We start from the raw sequence: 19670 nt of genomic DNA, 5'->3' as shown, positions 1-19670 counted from the left end.
TCTTCTTTCCTTCTGGAATGTAATTACACATCTATAAACTGAGTGATATTGCCCACTGGTCTCTTCCATTTTTCAATCTTTTTTCTCTCTAAGCTCCAATTTGAATGATTTCTATTGACTTGTCTTTCAGTTAACAGATCCTTCTGTTCTGTTCAGAATGCTTTGAAACATTTCAAATGAATTTTTCATGTCAATATTATATTTTTCATATCTAGAATCTCCATTTGGTTCTTTTTAGTTTCCATTCTCTTCAAAATTCCCATTGTGATCATCCATTTTGTCCTCCTTTTCCACTTTGACACATTTATGATAGTTATAACGTTCCAGTCTGCAGATTCAAACATTTGGGTCACCTGTGGGTTTACCCCTATTGTCTGTTTTTATTTCCCCATGAATAGCAATTTTTTATTATATGATGGGCATTGTGAAGGATACGTAATAGAGACTCTGGGTTTTTTTGTTTTTGTTTTTTTGGTACGCGGGCCTCTCACTGTTGTGGCCTCTCCCGTTGTGGAGCACAGGCTCCATATGCGCAGGCTCAGCAGCCACGGCTCACGGGCCCAGCCACTCCGCAGCATGTGGGATCCTCCCGGACCAGGGCACGAACCCATGTCCCTCACATTGGCAGGCAGACTCTCAACCACTACGCCACCAGGGAAGCCCGAGACTCTGGGTTTTTATATCTTCCTCTAAGAACTACTGAGTTCTTTTCTGGAAGGCAATCAACTACTGGAAGATCATCTTGATTCTATGAAAAAGTTTGAGGATAGGTCTGTTTCACTTTTTGTCCTTAGTCCTAGTAGGTTTAACCCTTACTCTTAGGACATGATCCTATTCCTAAGACCTGGCCTTTCTGGGATCTCAACTGAATACTGAGCATGTTCAACAAGTTCTCTCCACTTTAGCTGCATCAGACTCCAATGACTCTGAATTTGTGACTTCTGAAATCTCTATTCAGCTCTCAGCTCTCCAGCACTTGTTCTCTGTAATTTCTCCTACAAACTCCCCTTGCACGTGCACACTTTAGGATCCAGCCAAGAACCTGAGTGGAAAACCTACACAGATTTCTAGTGCTCCTTATCTGCTTCTCCCTCCTCTCTAGTACCCTGCTTTACAAATTCCAGCCACCTTAGCAGCCCAAAACTCATCTGTTTCCTCTGCTCAGCCTCTGCTTCCTCCACCCAGAAAGACTGTTACTTTCTTCTTGGGTTTCACTTCTCTGTGCCAGATTTGCTGCCAGACAGAAAGCTATTGTAAACGTGGAGCTCACCTCTTGTGCTTCCCTTCTCTTAAGGATTGCAGCCCTCCAAATTCCCATTGTCAAATACCAAAAAATATTTTACTAGTTTTAGGGTTGTTTAGAAGAGAAGAATAAATCTAATATCAGCTGCTCCAGCATGGCCAGAACAGAAATCCTCTACTATTCATTCTTTGGTATGAGTTCTGTTTTAACATCACTTACCCAACAGCTTTCCAGAACAATTAAACTAGGTTAAATCCATTTGCTATTCCTTTCTATTTTTTGGTGTGTATGTTTTTATTTTTAACCTAGATCTACTTTGTAAGCTTTAGAAAATTAAAGTCCTAGAGTATATACAGTATAATTTTATTTTATCCTAGTTAGGTAGTACATAGTTTAAAAGTCAAAAAGTTTTACAATGGCTAAATCAAAGAAATGTTTTTTCTCCCACTTGTACTAACCGTTTTTTCCCCTATATTTTAGGATGTTTCAACATGTTAAAAAGCTTGCTGGCCAGGGAGAGAATTTCCCTCCCCGGGCTAGCCAGATCCTAGAGATAGCAAAGGGCTTGGCTTGATAGTAGCACATCTTTCATAGGCTAACTAACCAATCTCAAGTCTATAGCCCTAACCACCTCCTTATCTCTCACATGGAACCAATATTTCCCCTGCCCTAAAACATCCCAGGGCCAGGTACCAGGCAACTAGAGACTATACTACAGCCCAAAGCCTGCTGGAATTATTCAGACTAGTCAATTCTAAACTGTTGAATTCCACCCTGCATTACCTTTCTCAAGGAAACCCCAATAAAGGCTTTGGCTTGGGCTCTCCCCTTGCTTCCGTCTTCTGCCTCCTGACCACCCTGAAACTTCCGGGGTGGTGTGGTGTGGTGTGTCCCTTTTTCTCAGGAAATATAAATAATAAATTCTTCTTTCAACGGCATTACCCTCTCTATGTCGTCATTCAGTCATACTTCCATACATTTGATCCCAGGTATAATTTAGTACACTACCCAACCCACTACCTAATTTTCTCTCTTCAGAAGCCACCTTTCAACCTTTTTAAGGGATCTCTCTGGTTTGGGGCATAAAATCATGTTACTAATTACTTTTTTTTTCTTTTTAGTTTTTAGATACTATCTATTTTTTTAACTGAAGTATAGTTGATGCATAATATATAAAGTACAGGTGTACAATATAGTGATTCACAGCTTTTAAAGGTTATACTCCATTTATAGTTATTATAAAATATTTGCTATGTTCCCCATGTTGTACAATATATCCTTGTAGCTTTTTTTTTTTTTTGCAGTACATGGGCCTCTCACTGTTGTGGCCTCTCCCGTTGTGGAGCACAGGCTCTGGACGCGCAGGCTCAGTGGCCATGGCTCACGGGCCCAGCCGCTCCGCGGCATGTGGGATCTTCCCGGACCGGGGCACGAACCCGTGTCCCCTGCATCGGCAGGCAGACTCTCAACCACTGCGCCACCAGGGAGGCCCTGTAGCTTGTTTTATACCTAATACTTTGTACCTCTTAATTCCCCATCCCTATTTTGCCCCTCCCCCTTCCCTCTCCCCACTGGTAACCACTAGTTGGTCCTCTGTATCTATGAGTCTTCTTCTTTTTTGTTATATTCACTAGTTTGTTGTATTTTTTTAGATCTCACATATAAGTGACATCATACAGTATTTGTCTTTCCTGACTTATTTCACTTAGTGTAATGCCCTCCAAGTCCATCCATGTTGCTGCAAATGGTAAAATTTCATTCTTTTTTATGGCTGAGTAGTATTCCATCATGTGTATGTACATGCATATATGTATGTATGTATATATATCTTCTTTATCCATTCATCTGTTGATGGACATTTAGGTTGCCTCCATATCTTGGCTACTGTAAATAATGCTACTATGAACACTGAAGTCATGTATATATCATCTACTGACTGCTTATTGTGGAAGAAAAATATTCACTCTCAACATCCTCCTCCCACAATTTTCACATTTCTTTTCCCCTCAGTCCTCCAGTATATTATATATCATTTTTTTGTTAGAATAATACTTAGTGTTTATATTATCATGTATATGTAACTATTTTTCAGGGTTTAATAATATACTTACAATGATTGTATTTCTTGCCCTATATCATTTTTTAATTTCCCTGGAGTTAATATGTGTCTTGCTTTTTTAATGTTTCTTTGTTTGCTTGTACAATTTTCTATGTAAATATTACTAGGTCATTCCCAAACTTTCCATTAGAGTTCCACTAAAACTCTCCTCTTATTATACTCAAACTAATAGCGCCTATTAAAATAAATATAGGAAAAATATTTTGATTATGCTAAAAATCACCCTATTAATTTATATTGTTTTCCAGTATTAACTTCAAGTTTTATTTAAATGGACATATAGCCACAAAATTATTGAAAACTTGGCAATGAAGTCTAGGAAAATTACTGGCAAAGTAAAAGAAATAATATGGATTGCCTCTAGCAAAACAATGCTTTTTTTAAAAACTATGTTTAAAGAACTGTCTTCAATACTCAACAGTTAAGCAAAATGAAGTTTGAAAAAATATATATATATACGTATATATGGTATAGAGGAAATGTTTTAGGATTTCACTAAAATTCAACTAATGTAATAAAACTATCAGGAAACAACTGGACAAATCAAGGAATCTTACAGCTAAATGAAATAGTGTCACTCATTTTAAAGACAACTCTGAGATACATTTAAGATTCTAAGAAGCTTAACTGTAAACAGAAGCAAACTCAGCATAGCAAGCTCTGGTGTGAGAGGTGGTTTAATGAAGCCAGTTTGAAGCCAGACTGACTGCATTCTCAGCTCCACCAATTACTAGTTCTATGACCTTAAGAAAGTTCTTTAAACCTTACAGTATCTGTTTCCTCATCTGCAAAATAAAGATGATAATAAGAGTATATATATATATATAGAAGGGTTATAAAGACTAAATAAGCTAATCCATGCGAAAGTAATTAGAGAGTCTATATAAGAAGAAAGGAGAGAGGGAAAGGAGGAGATGAAAAAAAGGGTGTGCTATGCACTGAACGTTTGTGTCCCCTCAAAATTCGTATGTTGAAGTCTAAATCTCCAATGTGATGGTATTTGTAGGTGGTGTGTTTGGGAGGTCACTAGGTCATGAGAATGGAGCCCTAATGAATCTGATTACTGTCCTTATAAGGAACTTCCCACCTTCCAGAAAGATGAGAAATAAAGGTTTGTTGTTTAGGCCACCCAGTCTATGGTAATTTGTTATAGTAGCCCACGCTGACTAAGGCAGGTGTAAGAGGGCAAATGGGAGGGGAAGACTAAGACAGAGAAAAATGCATCCATGTGTGATAAACACTCAGAATCACCGACAGCAATATCTCAGAGAAGAACACCATGATTATGTATTCTACAGTAAACTCTAAAAACATCAATATAGCCTATAATACAGAAATAAAATACTGTAAAGTATCAAATAAAAGAACATTGCTTTTGTTTCTTTCCTGTCCCCTGGAAAAAAAAAGACACTGTTAGTGTAGAATGTTTGAAACTATAAAAATGCATTCTTTTATTTAGAAGAGAAATTTAACATTACCTGTACAGAAAAATATTTCACTTCATCAAATGTAATTACAGTGTCCTCTTCATTGTTTGGGGGTAGCAAGCTATACTTTTTTGTACATTTCACCACGTTGTTAATAGAGATGCGAATGAACAAATTACTGTAATGTTGTAAACTGACTGAAAATACATATTTAGGAAGCAAATTTTGTTGTAATTGAACAGTAACACATTGTAAAATTAATCAATCAAATAAAGAAAGAAAGAAATTATAGAGCATATTAAACAATAAGGAAAGTCTTTTAAAATAGTATTTTTGCCCATCAGTGGTAGGTACAATATAAGTACAAAAAGAACGTTGATTCTTCCTTAGATTACTTCTCATATTTTTATCCTCACATTTCCATTATAATTCTTTTGCAAATTTTCCTATATATTATTTTTAAGGTGACTAAACATTTCCAATACATACTTGAAAATTTTTTCCTAAGCGTAATTACACAGAAATTTAAAACTTCAAAAAATATGTCACTTCAGAGTAATTTATTCTTAATTTTAGGACAACAAAATTTAAAGCAGCATTCTACTTTGCAATCCACTTCACTATATACTTCACTTATACTATATTGGTCTGTATTTTTATCTTTCATAGCACTCCATGAATTAAAAGGAATTTGTTTTATGATTCAATTATCTTCGAAACTCTCTCTATTTAGAATTCTCTTCAATAGTTCACTTTATTTACAAAAGAAACATCAAGTCTTCATAATGAGACTGGCTTTATGCCATGACAGATCTAATAATAAGCATTCAGCTATTTAAAGGCACCGAGAAAAATAAACCCTTTAAACAGTGTTTGACAAGCAAAGTTATTAATTAGAAATAAATTAGTATTATCATCCAAGAAGATACGTATATTTTCTTTAACTTACATGATGATCGAGGTGGATTACAGATAGCTAAAAATCTTTTGTCACTCTCCACATCAAAAAGTGGAGTTTATTTTCCTCTGCTCTTTAATCTGGCCTGGTCCTGTGACTACTTTAACATGCAACTGACGTGACCAGGGCTGAGACTAGGATAGGGTGGCACTACCCAGAGTACAAAATTTAAGTGGACACCAAAAACTTCAGTAATCAATATTTTAATGTAATACTTTTAAATCAAAATTAATGCAGAAAAAATGTTTAATGATGAAAGACAAGACCCTAGGACTACATGGAAAGAAAGGTCTAACCCTTTCAGCATCTCAGCTAAGTCCAGTCTTTCAGGCATTCTCACTAAAGGCACCAGACATGTAAATGAGCCGTTTTAGGTATCCCAGCCCTTTTGAACTGCAGCCCCAGCTGGGATAATGTGAAGCAGAAGAACCACCTAGTGAATGTACAGACAGTGATTGGTAATAAAATGGTTAATGTTTTAAGCCACTGAGTCTTAGAGTGTTTTGTAAGCCTGCAATATATAACAGAAACAGTGATATATGATCACAGTATGGTTCTTAAATCAAAAGAAAGGATACTCTTAGGCGTAAAATGTTTGCACTTCTTTACATGAATGGCTAGGCAGCCAACCTATAACAATCAAAATAAAAACACAGCAAATTAAGTTTTAAAAGTTAACTTTTCTTCCATTTTACTCTCACCAAACTACATTTTTTTTAAAGTTTCACTTGGTTAGTTTTTCTCATTAGAAATATTTTTTCTTATTAGAAATATCTAGTTACAGAAAACACCAGAAAGCAGAAAAATAGGCAAGATTTGTTCAAAGTAAACTTAAAACAAACAAGAATACAAAGAAAAAAATGGTTCATTTATTAACTTCAATCCAAATATCACTCTTTGAATCACTTTTATTTTACATTAGGTGAGAACTGATACAACATAGCATCTTGCATATAACAAGAAATATGCCTTGCTTCAGATAAGCTTTTTTATCCAGTATCCTAAAACCACTGTATTCATTCAACAATCATGCACTGACTATAATATGTCAAGGGCTGTGAAATACTCATTCTCTCTTGTACAAAGTGTTTCCAAATGTTAAGAAAAATTGTATCTTGTGTTTAACCATAAAATCAAGTACAAAATTAATACAAGAATACTTGAATACTATTAGCCAAATGTAAGCCATTTGATCTTAATTCAGCCATGTTTGGTCTTAAAAACCAAGTAAAAACAAGAGCAACATTATATTAAATATCTGTGAAACAAAATAAATGGCCCAATAGTAGTTTTAAATATAGCGTAAGTAATTTTAAGGATTTGGTTTTCGAACAATGCAGAAAAAGAAGTTAGTACTCAATATTTAATTAAAAGACTACTGTATGTGAATGATGAAATTCTAAAGAAGAAAATATTGTGGTCTACTTCTTAGAGAGACATAAGTATAAAATGTTATGTTAAAAGAAAGGTTCTAATCTAGGTGAGACTTAAAATGGTATTGCCATAGGAAAGTCCACGAACCACTGTTAACTTCTTAAAATTGGGTGCACACAAGGAGGGTAAAACAGGGAAATATAGCTATAATTTTGTTTTGCATAATTCTATATATAAAAATTCTGTCATAAATCACTGACTGCCTGTCAAGTATCTCAACATGAAGCCATCAGCAACTATCCTAATTTTCCTTATATTTCAATAGCTTTTTATACTTTTACATAAGAGATCCATATAATATAAAAAAGAGAATAAATTTCTATTCAAGTATAGAAAAAGATTTAACATTCAAAACCATAATGATGGGACTTCCCTGGTGGCGCAGTGGTTAAGAATTCGCCTGCAAATGCAGGGGACACGGGTTTGATCCCTGGTCCGGGAAGATCCCACGTGCCACGGAGCAACTAAGCCCACATGCCACAACTACTGAGCCTGCATTCTAGAGCCCACAAGCCACAACTACTGAGCCCGTGTGCTGCAACTACTGAAGCTCGCATGCTCTAGGGCCTGCGTGCCACAACTACTGAGCCTGCATGCTGCAACTACTGAAGCCTGTGAGCCTAGAGCCTGTGCTCCGCAACAAGAAAAGCCACCACAATGAGAAAGCCTGTGCACTGCAATGAAGAGTAGCCCCTGCTCACTGCAACTAGAGAAAGCCCATGCACAGCAACGAAGACCCAATGCAGCCAAAAACAAACAAATCAAAACAAAAACCATAATGATGACCATTCACAGGTTGCAGATAACAATGTTGCCACAGATTGCGAGACCCATCTGTGGCCCAAAGCAATAACCCTGTCAACACCTTGACCCCCAAAACACTCTCAAACATGCACTTAAAACAGGAAAGCTGGACTTCCCGGGTGGCGCAGTGGTTGAGAGTCCGCCTGCCGATGCAGGGGATGCGGGTTCGTGTCCTGGTCCGGGAGGATCCCACATGCCGCGGAGCAGCTGGGCCCACCGGAGCGGCTGGACCTGTGAGCCATGGCTGCTGAGCCTGCGCGTCCGGAGCCTGTGCTCCACAATGGGAGAGGCCGCGTACCGCAAAAAAAAAAAAACAGGAAAGCAACCACAGCTGTTGACAAAAGTACTTTATGTGCTCAATTTTAAGACATCTTTTTCATTTTTTTCTGAAAATGGGATATGATTATTAGAAATAGGAGTAGTGGGTTGTGATGTAGTTATCATGGCCTACACATGCACCAACTTTGCCAAATCACAGAACATTCAAAGAGAAGGTGATGTAGCTGAATCACACACTGGGAGGAGCCATCAGTCACATGCCAAACATCTCTCTGTCAAAACTTCCAGCTAACTCTTAAGAGAAGCTTTTTGATGTCTAGCAATATGCAATTCAAATAAGGAAAATATGAACTATAAGGTTAGGAACTGTGGGAGAAATAAAAAGATTCTTCAAAATGTGGGTTCTAAAGACACGCAGAAGTCATATTCAAGAGTATGGATTTCAGAAACTAGTATGTCAACATAGTGACATGCATAATAGTTTATGGCCAAAAGAGATTTCAAAGAATCTTTTCTAAGTTTAGAGTCGGACAGTGAAGGCTTATACTTCAACTTTGATTATGATAGAGGGAAGAAAGTGTTATATAATTTTACGAGTAAGGTACACCACGGTCATTCTGTAAAAACAAAAGTGTATACATGAATTATTCTTATTTTCCCCCTAAAAAGGTGGTGTTAAATTCATCATAAATTTTTTAATCAAGAAAATGTATTAGTACACAATAGGAACTAGAGAAGAGACACAAGAGAAACTCTCATTTCACAGCCACTAATTCTTCTGATAGTGTTTAGAAAATAAAGGTAACTGTGAGAGAATACCACAATATTTGATAGTTCTAAATATACATAGATCTTCACGGCCTATACTCTCTCTATAGCGCCCAAAAGAGAAAACAGACGTTTCTGGTTCTCAGCCTAGATATTAGGTCCCACCTGTGTGTGTGTGTACGTGTATGATTGATGAGTATGTTTGTTTTTGTTTCTATGGTTTATTATTTTTTGGATGAGAGAGAGATGTGGGATCAATTATCACTCAAAGTTCCCTAAATCTGACAAAAATATAATTATCTGAAGAGTTTAACAAAAATACTGGTTCCTAGGCCCCATTCTCAGTTTCTAAGTTAGCGGATCTTAAGTGGGGCCCAAGAATCAATGTTTTAAAAAAGTATCCCAGGTAATTCTGATGTAACTAGCGTTTGGGAATCCCTAGCAGAGACATTTTTTCTGTGAATCAGGATGTTTTCCAAAATTTCAGTGATTATTAGAATGCTTTTCTGACTCATAAAAATGAAAAATTCATGAGTATGTTTATCAGAGAGGACCATTTTCTACACATGCTTTTTGACATTAAATAGTTTTCATATGAAATAAAAAATAATTTGTACATGTTTATTGAGGTTTAGTCATACATACCACATCGCCAAATGGCACCAAAGTTGGTGCCTCAGGTGTCACTTCTAGTTCTTTACTTTCAGACCCTTTAAGAGTTTTTCTCAGCATCTACAATGTAAATAAATTAAGACTTTATAAGGCAGAGAAGAATATAATTAGAAAAGATATTATACTTCAACAAAACTTTTATGAGCATCTAGTATCAGGTATTATATATTTTATAACTTATATTCTATGACTTGAAAACGCCTCACTAAGTTTATCATTAGCAGAGAAACGAAATGTGTACAATTAAATATAAAATAATTAAGGGAATTATGAGAGAGGAGAGAAGTACATAATAGCATAAACAATGAGTTCTCCTTGTTAACTAAAAATGATGGTCTTAATCTAATGTGGACTAGGTCCTGTATCCCACAAATGGCAGTAATCCTGCTTGCAAATTATTCCAATATTCCTTCAGTTATCAGCCACTGAAGGAACTGGAATTTAATCCTTTCGAATAGTAGGTACAGTGGAAAGGAGTAATGAACAGATGGCTTTTGGTTTTTGGTTGTGTGATCTCATCCAGAGTAACCCTACTAACTAATATTTCTGGGCTAATAATTAACTTTGTTCTTAAGGGCTCTGGTCACAACACATAATGGTTAGCGTTTAAAAATTACAAGACATTTTAATATAGACTTGTATAGTAGAGTAAAGAGAAAGGGATGGGAGGGGAAAAGAGAGGAAGGGTGAGGGGAATAGTGAACAAACCGTCTATTAAAAATCTAACCTGAAAAGGAGAATTGTATTTATTCCCAACCTTTGCTGAACTTGAATCAACATGGCCTTATTTCCAAACAATAATTTCCCAGGAATCTTTGTTGTTATGTGTCTTTCAAGAATCGCTTGTTTAATTTTTATAGTATGTAATAAATGTAATAAATCCTTATTATGTTGAAAATTTTGTTTTAAAGTACAAAACAAATACTTTCAGTGTACTGAAAACATTTGTTTTATACATCTTGGATCACTTTGTTATTGCTGCACCTGACTGGCTTAATGTGTTTTTTTTTATATACATGATTAAATCATAGGTTAAGCTAACTGAATGACAATTACTGTACAAAAATTGTTGTATTTTTTGTATTGTTGCAAATACAAAACAACAATTGTTGCAAAAATATCAACCTGTGGACAGTATATGTGTATTTAATATGGAACCTCATATTTTCTAATGTTTTAATGATCTTATTATGGAAGTCTACTTTGAATATGCATTTTAAAAAATACAAAATAATTGGGGAAAAATCCTTTAGAATACTAATACTCAATTTATCCTTAACAACCTGGTATTTTATACTTAACAATCCCTCGTTTTCTTACCTTTTTACTTTTCCTTCCTCATATGAGCAGAGCTCTCTCTAATGGCAGCAGCATGAACAAAACAAATCTTTGCCAAAATTCTATTAGAACCTTGAACAAAACTTCTAAAGGCTAGTCTCATAAAGCCTCTGATACCACCTAGAATTTCTCCTGAACCTGCAGAGAATTTTAATTTCAGTTAATTCCACTGTGCCTTTCCTCTCTGCTGCTTTTGGCCCCCAAAGCAGAAGTTCCTCGCGGCACTTCTATTTTAAAGTCTGAACATTCACTCACATTGCTCTGCACTTCCTCCCCAGTGGCCTTTCTGGCCCACTCTCCCCCATTCCACAGTTTCTTTGAAAACCTACTAGCCTACATGATTACCTTTTCCTAGGATGCTCCCACTCCTAGCACTAATGGCAAGCTCACTATCCTTACATCAATTAACATTCGCTAATGTGCTGGCAGGACTATATGCCTGGCACTTTGCTGATTCCAGCTTGAGACGTTCCTGCCCTTCAGAAGTTCGGGCTGGTGTTGAAGACAGGTAACAGAACAATGACAGTTTCACTATAAGAAAAACAAATGCTGAGGAGAGAAAGTTTTATCTTTACTCATTCTCTACACAGATCTTATACGTGGAAAAAGAATGATTTATTTGATTGGTCAGACACTGCCATTCATTGTACAAGCTACAGGTGCATGGAATTCTTAAGTCTAAAAGAGATGTTTTAAATCATCTTTTTCCCTGCCCAAGCTCAGGAGCAATGACTCCTTTTCACACTGTGTGGTTCTCTGACCCCATGAAACAAGACCACTCACAGCAGGGACCAAAGATTATTCTCTAGAGTAGCAGGAGAAAATATTAGAATTTTCCAACTTCTTTAACAAATATGAAAGTAAGCACATAGAGATGACTATAAGCAGTAGACAAATATTCTGAGTAAAAGTGTGAGTTTCACACTCAGAGGGGTTCATATCAGTGCCCTCATGCTTTCGGGGTATTGCGTTTGCTAGTTAAATGGGTTGACCAATTACATTACCTTGAATAGTATTTAGTCTACTTTGCAAATAGATGAGAACTGATCGCAAGAAATTTCATGGCAAAGCATTTTTAAAAGTTGGCAAACACAAAGATGCATCATGCAGTTTGGTTTTATAAAAAGATAAATGTTGCAGTTTGCTAAACTTTTCTGTGATGACTGTCAGTAGTATATAAACTAGCAACTATTTTAAAATATATACTTCTCTGTCCTTTCAGAGTAAGGTGGTGACATTTTAATGAGTGTGAAAATAACTATCTTTTTGAAATAAACTCAAGTTAAGAACATCTTAAAAACTATTGGAAATATCTCCTTCTAATGTAATTTTATATGTGTGCAAATGTGTTATGAGTACCCTAGAAGCTCACAGTATCACATTTTAAAAACTTAAAAACACTTTTCTTATTTGTTTAAAAATCTCACAAATGAAGAGTTTCAGCAGGTTAACAGACCATTTTTCCTTGTAAATATAAAAAGACTGCAATGCATTCCAAAGAGTTTACCGGAACTAATTAATCAGAGAAGTAACAGTTTACTCAAAAACTGTGAGCTAAAAACTTTGAATAACATAATAGAAATGAAAAGTAAGTACTGTGATTTACTAGGCTCAACCAAGATGCATCTCTTCCATTTGGAATTTCAAATCTTTAAAGGTACCTTTTTCAAATACAACAGCATTAAAAACCAAATACTGAAATAAATTTGTCTTAGAACCAGACCTTCAAATCACTACATCACAAAGTATTAAATCATGCTTTTCTAAATAAAGTAAAACTCAAAAATTAAAAAAAATCATGCTTTTCAAAAACAGTGATGCTTATTGAGTTTTGTACCACTAATAAACAAAATATAATTAAAATCATTTTTAGAAGTATTGCTTATTTATCATTTTAAATTTTTGTATATTATAGAATTTATTAAGTAAATTGCAGTACATTTATGTAATATATAAATAAATATATAAAACACTGGTGATAAATGTTCATATGTTTTTTATTGATAAGATTGTGCAATCAAAGAAATTTGGAGAATACTGCTAAAAAGTCACATCTAGGGCTTCCCTGGTGGTGCAGTGGTTGAGAGTCCGCCTGCCAATGCAGGGGACACGGGTTCGTGCCCCGGTCCGGGAAGATCCCACATGCCGTGGAGCGGCTGGGCCTGTGAGCCATGGCCGCTGAGCCTGCGCGTCTGGAGCCTGTGCTCCGCAACGGGAGAGGCCACAACAGTGAGAGGCCCGCGTACCGCAAAAAAACAAAACAAAAACAAAAAATAAAAAAGTCACATCTAGATGCCTATGCCTTGCTTTCCTAAATCTGTCTTTCCGGAGGCTTTAAGCTGCCAGTTCCCATGTGTATGCACACCTCGGCACAGTCTGCTCAGAATGAAGGAGGCTCACTTTCTCCATTTGATAGCTCCACTGCCTTCAATATGAGATGGAGGTAAGAATTCCACAATAGTTTTCAGTTTTGACTCATCACCAGAAAGCCTTGGATAAAGCTGATATACTTAGTTCCCTATTTGGCTGCCCACTTCTCTGAAAATACTAATGTTCACAACTCTGGAGTAAAAGAGGAACAAAGGTTAATATTCCAGTACCAAGCCCCATTCAGGATGCCTACAAACTATCTCTTAAACACAGGGCAAATAAGGGGAGTGAGGAGAAAGAGTGTTAGGGAAGGAGAGATGATGATACTTCAAGTGGGTCTGAAGAAGTAAAAAATTAAGAACTAGGGGGAGAGGAGCCTAGTCAAAATAAATAAGTGTAAAAGCATAAAGAAGCAAGGCACAGTTTATATTATGCCATATTTATATACTACACATAATTATATTATACTTAAGTATACATGCTTATATGTAAATAAGTATACATACTTACATATAAATATTAAATATTATATTATTTTATTTTTATATTACGTAATATTATATAACATATAAGTTTATATTATATATAAATATACTATATAAATATATATAATTCATTTCCTCAAATTAAGCTATAGTTTCATGCAATCAAAGTCCCAACAAGTCTTCCTATGGAAACTGATGAGCTTTTCCAAGACAATCTCAAAGAAGAAAAACAGGATGACATAAAATTAAAGAAATAAAGGTATTATTTCTTAATCTCTAATGGCATTAGTACAAGGATAGACAAATGCACCAAAGAAACTGACTAGAGAGTCTGGAAACAGACCCACACATTTATGGACACTTCACTTGTGATAAGGATGGAACCACAGAATAGTGGGTCAAAAACATTCTCAACTGGGTTAAACAGAAATCTCCACACAAAAGAAAGAAGGAAGGAAGAAAGGAAGGAAGGAAAGGAAGGAAGGAAGGAAGGAAAGGAAGGAAGGAAGGAAGGAAGGAAGGAAGGAAAGGAAGGAAGGAAGGAAAGGAAGGAAGGAAGGAAGGAAGGAAGGAAGGAAAGGAAGGAAGGAAGGAAAGGAAGGAAGGAAGGAAGGAAGGAAGGAAGGAAGGAAGGAAAGAAAGAAAGAAAGAAAGAAAGAAAGAAAGAAAGAAGGAGGGAGGGAGGGAAGGAGGAAGAGAGAGAGGAAGAGAAGAAAAAAGAAAAGATCAAAAGGAAAAAAGAGAGGAAAAAAGACCTGACTTGTACCTCACAGTATATACACACAAAATCAGTCACAGGTGAATTTGTAGATCTCAGTGTGAAAGGAAAAACAATTAGAAGATAATATAGGAGAATATTTCCATGACGTTGGGGTAGCAGATTTCTAAAACAGAACACAAAGAACAATAAACACAAAGAAAGTCTGATACATTAAACTACATTAAATTTAGTAACTTCTACTTATCAAAAAGACACCATTAAGAAAGTGAAAACATAAGCCACTGACTGATTTTTGCAACATGTTTAGTATAATTGACAAAGGGCCTATAACTAGAATGTATACAAATTTATACAAACTAATAAGAAAAAGGCAGACAATACAACAGAATAATGGGGAACATACTTGAACAGGCACTTCACAGAAGAGTTATAAGATCGCTAATAATCATTTGGAAGGGAACATACCCTCATTAGTCATCAGGGAAATGAAAGCTAATACCACAAAGAGATACCACAACACATCCCTCAGATGGCTAACCATAAAGAGCCTGACACTATCAAGTGGAAAGATTTGGAGTATCTAGAACTCTAATACACTGCCAGTGGGAATATAAGTTGTTATATTTTCTTTGAAAAACTCTTTGGTATTTTGTACTGAAGTTGAACATATACATACCAATGACCCAGAAATTCCATTCCTAGATATATTCCCAACAGAATGTAGGCATATGTATAACATGTACAAGAATGTTTCAAACTATTACTCACCACAGCCAAAAAACAGAAACAACCCAAATATCCATTAACAATAGAATGGCTCAGCTCCCAGCCCCCCACCCGCCCCGGTGGGTGAGCAGACAAGCCTCACAGGCTGGTTGGCCCATGGTCCAAGAAGGGATTTGAGGTCCTGAGGACCAACTACCCCTCAGGGTAGTGTTTTTCCTTATGGCAAAGTTTTAAAAATAGAGGGAGAAGATATTCAATTAAGATAGAACTCAAAAGATACCTACATTCTAGATTAAGAGTCATTTGCCTTTGGCACCTCAGGCTGGTGCAACTACACGCGGCCTCTGCTGCCACAAGCTCACCCCGCATTCCGTACCCGTCCCTCCCCCCGGCCTGAGTGAACCAGAGCCCCCAAGCAGCTGCTCCTTTAACCCGCTCCTGTCTGAGCGAAGAACAGACACCCTCAGGCGACCTACACGCAGAGGCAGGGCCAAGTCCAAAGCTGAGCCCCTGGGGGCTGTAAGAACAAAGAAGAGAAAGGGAAATCTCTCCCAGAAGCCTCAGGAGCAGCGGATTAAAGCTCCACAATCAACTTGATGTACCTGCATCTGTGGAATACATGAATAGACAACGAATCATCCCAAATTGAGGAGGTGGACTTTGGGAACAACGATATATATATATTTTTCCCTTTTTCTCTTTTTGTGTGTATGTGTATGCTTCTGAGTGTGATTTTGTCTGTATAGTTTTGCTTTTACCATTTGTCCTAGGGTTCTATCTTTTTCTTTTTAATTACTTCTTAAAAATTTTTTCTTAATAATTTTTTTTATTTTTTATTTTAATAACTTTATTTTATATTCTTCTTCCTTTCTTTCTTTCTTTGCTCCCTTTTATTCTGAGCCATGTGGATGACAGGCTCTTGGTGCTCCAGCCAGGCATCAGGGCTGGGCCTCTGAGGTGGGAGAGGCAAGTTCAGGACACTGGTCCACAAGAGGCCTCCCAGCTCCACGTAATATCAAACGGCGAAAATCTCACAGAGATCTCATCTCAACGGCAAGACCCAGCTCCACTCAATGACCAGAAAGCTACAGTGCTGGACACCCTATGCCAAACAACTAGCAAGACAAGAACACAACCCCACCCATTAGCAGACAGGCTGCCTAAAATCATAATAAGGCCACAGACACCCCAAAACACACCACCAGATGGGGACCTGTCCACCAGAAAGACAAGATCTGGCCTCATCCACCAGAACACAGGCACTAGTCCCCTCCATCAGGAAGCCTACACAACCCACTGAATCAACCTTGGCTACTGGGGGCAGACACCAAAAACAATGGGAACTACAAACCTGCAGCCTGGGAAAAGGAGACCCCAAACACAGTAATTTAAGCAAAATGAGAAGACAGAGAAACACACAGCAGATGAAGGAGCAAGGCAAAACCCCATCAGACCAAACAAAAGAGGAGGAAATAGGCAGTCTACCTGAAAAAGAATTCAGAATAATGATAGCAAAGATGATCCAAAATCTTGGAAACAGAATGGAGAAAATACAAGAAATGTTTAACAAGGACCTAGAAGAATTAAAGAGCAAACAAACAGTGATGAACAACACAATAAATGAAATTAAAAATTCTCTAGAAGAGATCAACAGCAGAATAACTGAGGCAGAAGAACAGATAAGTGACCTGTAAGATAAAATAGTGGAAATAACTACTGCAGACCAGAATAAAGAATGAAAAGAATTGAAGACAGTCTCAGAGACGTCTGGGACAGCATTAAACACACCAACACTCGAATTATAGGGGCCCCAGAAGAAGAAGAGAAAAAGAAAGGAACTGAGAAAATATTTGAAGAGATTATAATTGAAAACTTCCCTAATATGGGAAAGGAAATAGTAATAAAGTCCAGGAAGCACAGAGAGTGCCATACAGGCTAAATCCAAGGAGAAACATGCCAGGACACATATTAATCAAACTATCAAAAATTAAATACAAAGAAAAAATATTAAAAGTAGCAAGTGAAAAACAACAAATAACACACAAGGGAATCCCCATAAGGTTAACAGCTGATCTTTCAGCAGAAACTCTGCAAGCCAGATGGGAGTGGCAGGACATATTTAAAGTGATGAAGGAGAAAAACCTACAACCAAGATTACTCTACCCGGCAAGGATCTCACTCAGATTTGATGGAGAAATTAAAACCTTTACAGACAAGCAAAAGCTAAGAGAATTCAGCACCACCAAACCAGCTTTACAACAAATGCCAAAGGAACTTCTCTAGGCAGGAAACACAAGAGAAGGAAAAGCCCTACAATAACAAACCCAAAACAATTAACAAATGATAACAGGACCATATATATCAATAATTACCTTAAATGTAAGTGGATTAAATGCTGCAACCAAAAGATATACACTGGCTGAATGGATACAAAAACAAGATCCGTATATATGCTGCTGAGAGTGTCTTTTACCCACTTCAGACCTAGGGACACATACACACTGAAAGTGAGATATGGAAAAAGACATTCCATGCAAATGGAAATCAAAAGAAAGCTGGAGTAGCAATTCTCATATCAGACAAAACAGACTTTAAAACAAAGACTATTACAAGAGACAAAGGAGGACACTGCATAATGATGATGGGATCAATCCAAGAAAAAGATATAACACTTGTAAATATTTATGCACCCAACATAGGAGCACCTCAATACATAAGGCAAATACTAACAGCCATAAAAGGGGAAATCAACAGTAACACAATCATAGTAGGGGACTTTAACACCCCACTTTCACCAATGGACAGATCATCCAAAATGAAAATAAGTAAGGAAACACAAACTTTAAAAGATACATTAAACAAGATGTACTTAATTGATATTTAGAGGACATTCCATCCAAAAACAACAGAATACACTTTCTTCTCAAGTGCTCATGGAACATTCTCCAGGATAGATCATATCTTGGGTCACAAATCAAGTCTTGGTAAATTTAAGGAAATTGAAATTGTACCAAGTATCTTTTTCGACCACAATGCTATGAGACTAGATATCAATTACAGGAAAAAATCTGTAAAAAATTAAAACACATGACGGCTAAACAATACACTACTTAATAACCAAGAGATCACTGAAGAAATCAATGAGGAAATCAAAAAATACCTAGAGACAAATGACAGTGAAAACACGATGATGCACAACCTATGGGATGCAGCAAAACAGGTTCTAAGAGGGAAGTTTATAGCAATACAATCCTACCTTAAGAAACAGGAAACATCTCAAATAAACAACCTAACCTTACACTTAAAGCAATTAGAGAAAGAAGAACAAAAAAATCCCCAAAGTTAGCAGAAGGAAAGAAATCATAAAGATCAGATCAGAAATAAAAGAAAAAGAAATGAAGGAAAGGATAGCAAAGATCAATAAAGCAAAGATCAAATACCTTCTTTGAGAAGATAAACAAAATTGATAAAACATTAACCAGACTCATCAAGAAAAAAAGGGAGAAGATTCAAAACAATAGAATTAGAAATGGAAAAGGAAAGGTAACAACTCACACTGCAGAAATACAAAGGACCATGAGAGATTACTACAAGCAACTACATGTCAATAAAATGGACAACCTGGAAGAAATGGACAAATTCTTAGAAATGCACAACCTTCCAAGACTGAACCAGGAAGAAGTAGAAAATATGGACAGACCAATCACAAGTAATGAAATTGAAACTGTGATTAAAAATCTTCCAACAAACAAAAATCCAGGACCAGATGGCTTCACAGATGAGTTCTATCAAACATTTAGAGAAGAGCTAACACCCATCCTTCTCAAATTCTTCCAAAATATTGCAGAGGAAGGAACAGTCCCAAACTCATTCTATGAGGTCACCATCACCCTGATACCAAAACCAGACAAAGATACTACAAAAAAAGAAAATTACAGACCAATATCACTGATGAACATAGATGCAAAAATCCTCAACAAAATACCAGCAAACAGAATCCAATTACACGTTAAAAGGATCATACACCATGATCAAGTGGGATTTATCCCAGAGATGCAAGGATTCTTCAATATACGCAAATCAATCAATGTGATACACCATATTAACAAATTGAAGAATAAAAACCATATTATCATCTCAATAGATGCAGAAAAAGCTTTTGACAAAATTCAACACCCATTTATGATAAAAACTCTCCAAAAAGTGGGCAAAGAGGGAAACTACCTCAACATAATAGAGGCCATATACGACAAACCCACAGCAAACATCATTCTCAATGGTGAAAACCTGAAAGCATTTCCTCTAAGATCAGGAACAAGACAAGGA

At 36.5% G+C, this 19670-nt stretch overlaps 1 protein-coding gene across 1 annotated transcript in view; it reads right to left on the bottom strand.

Annotated features, from left to right (window-relative positions):
- Window positions 1-19670, bottom strand: part of C2CD6 (C2 calcium dependent domain containing 6) — a 138437-nt gene that overhangs the window by 109263 nt on the left and 9504 nt on the right. The window contains 3 exon segments of the mRNA XM_060015396.1: window positions 4841-4986; window positions 6326-6377; window positions 9678-9764. Coding sequence (XP_059871379.1) covers window positions 4841-4986; window positions 6326-6377; window positions 9678-9764 — 285 coding nt within the window.

The sequence above is a fragment of the Delphinus delphis genome, chromosome 7 (genome assembly GCF_949987515.2).
Source record: "Delphinus delphis chromosome 7, mDelDel1.2, whole genome shotgun sequence".
Taxonomy (NCBI): Eukaryota; Metazoa; Chordata; class Mammalia; order Artiodactyla; family Delphinidae; genus Delphinus; species Delphinus delphis.
Note: the sequence above shows the minus strand (reverse complement) of the source record. Positions and strands in the feature narration are given on the sequence as shown.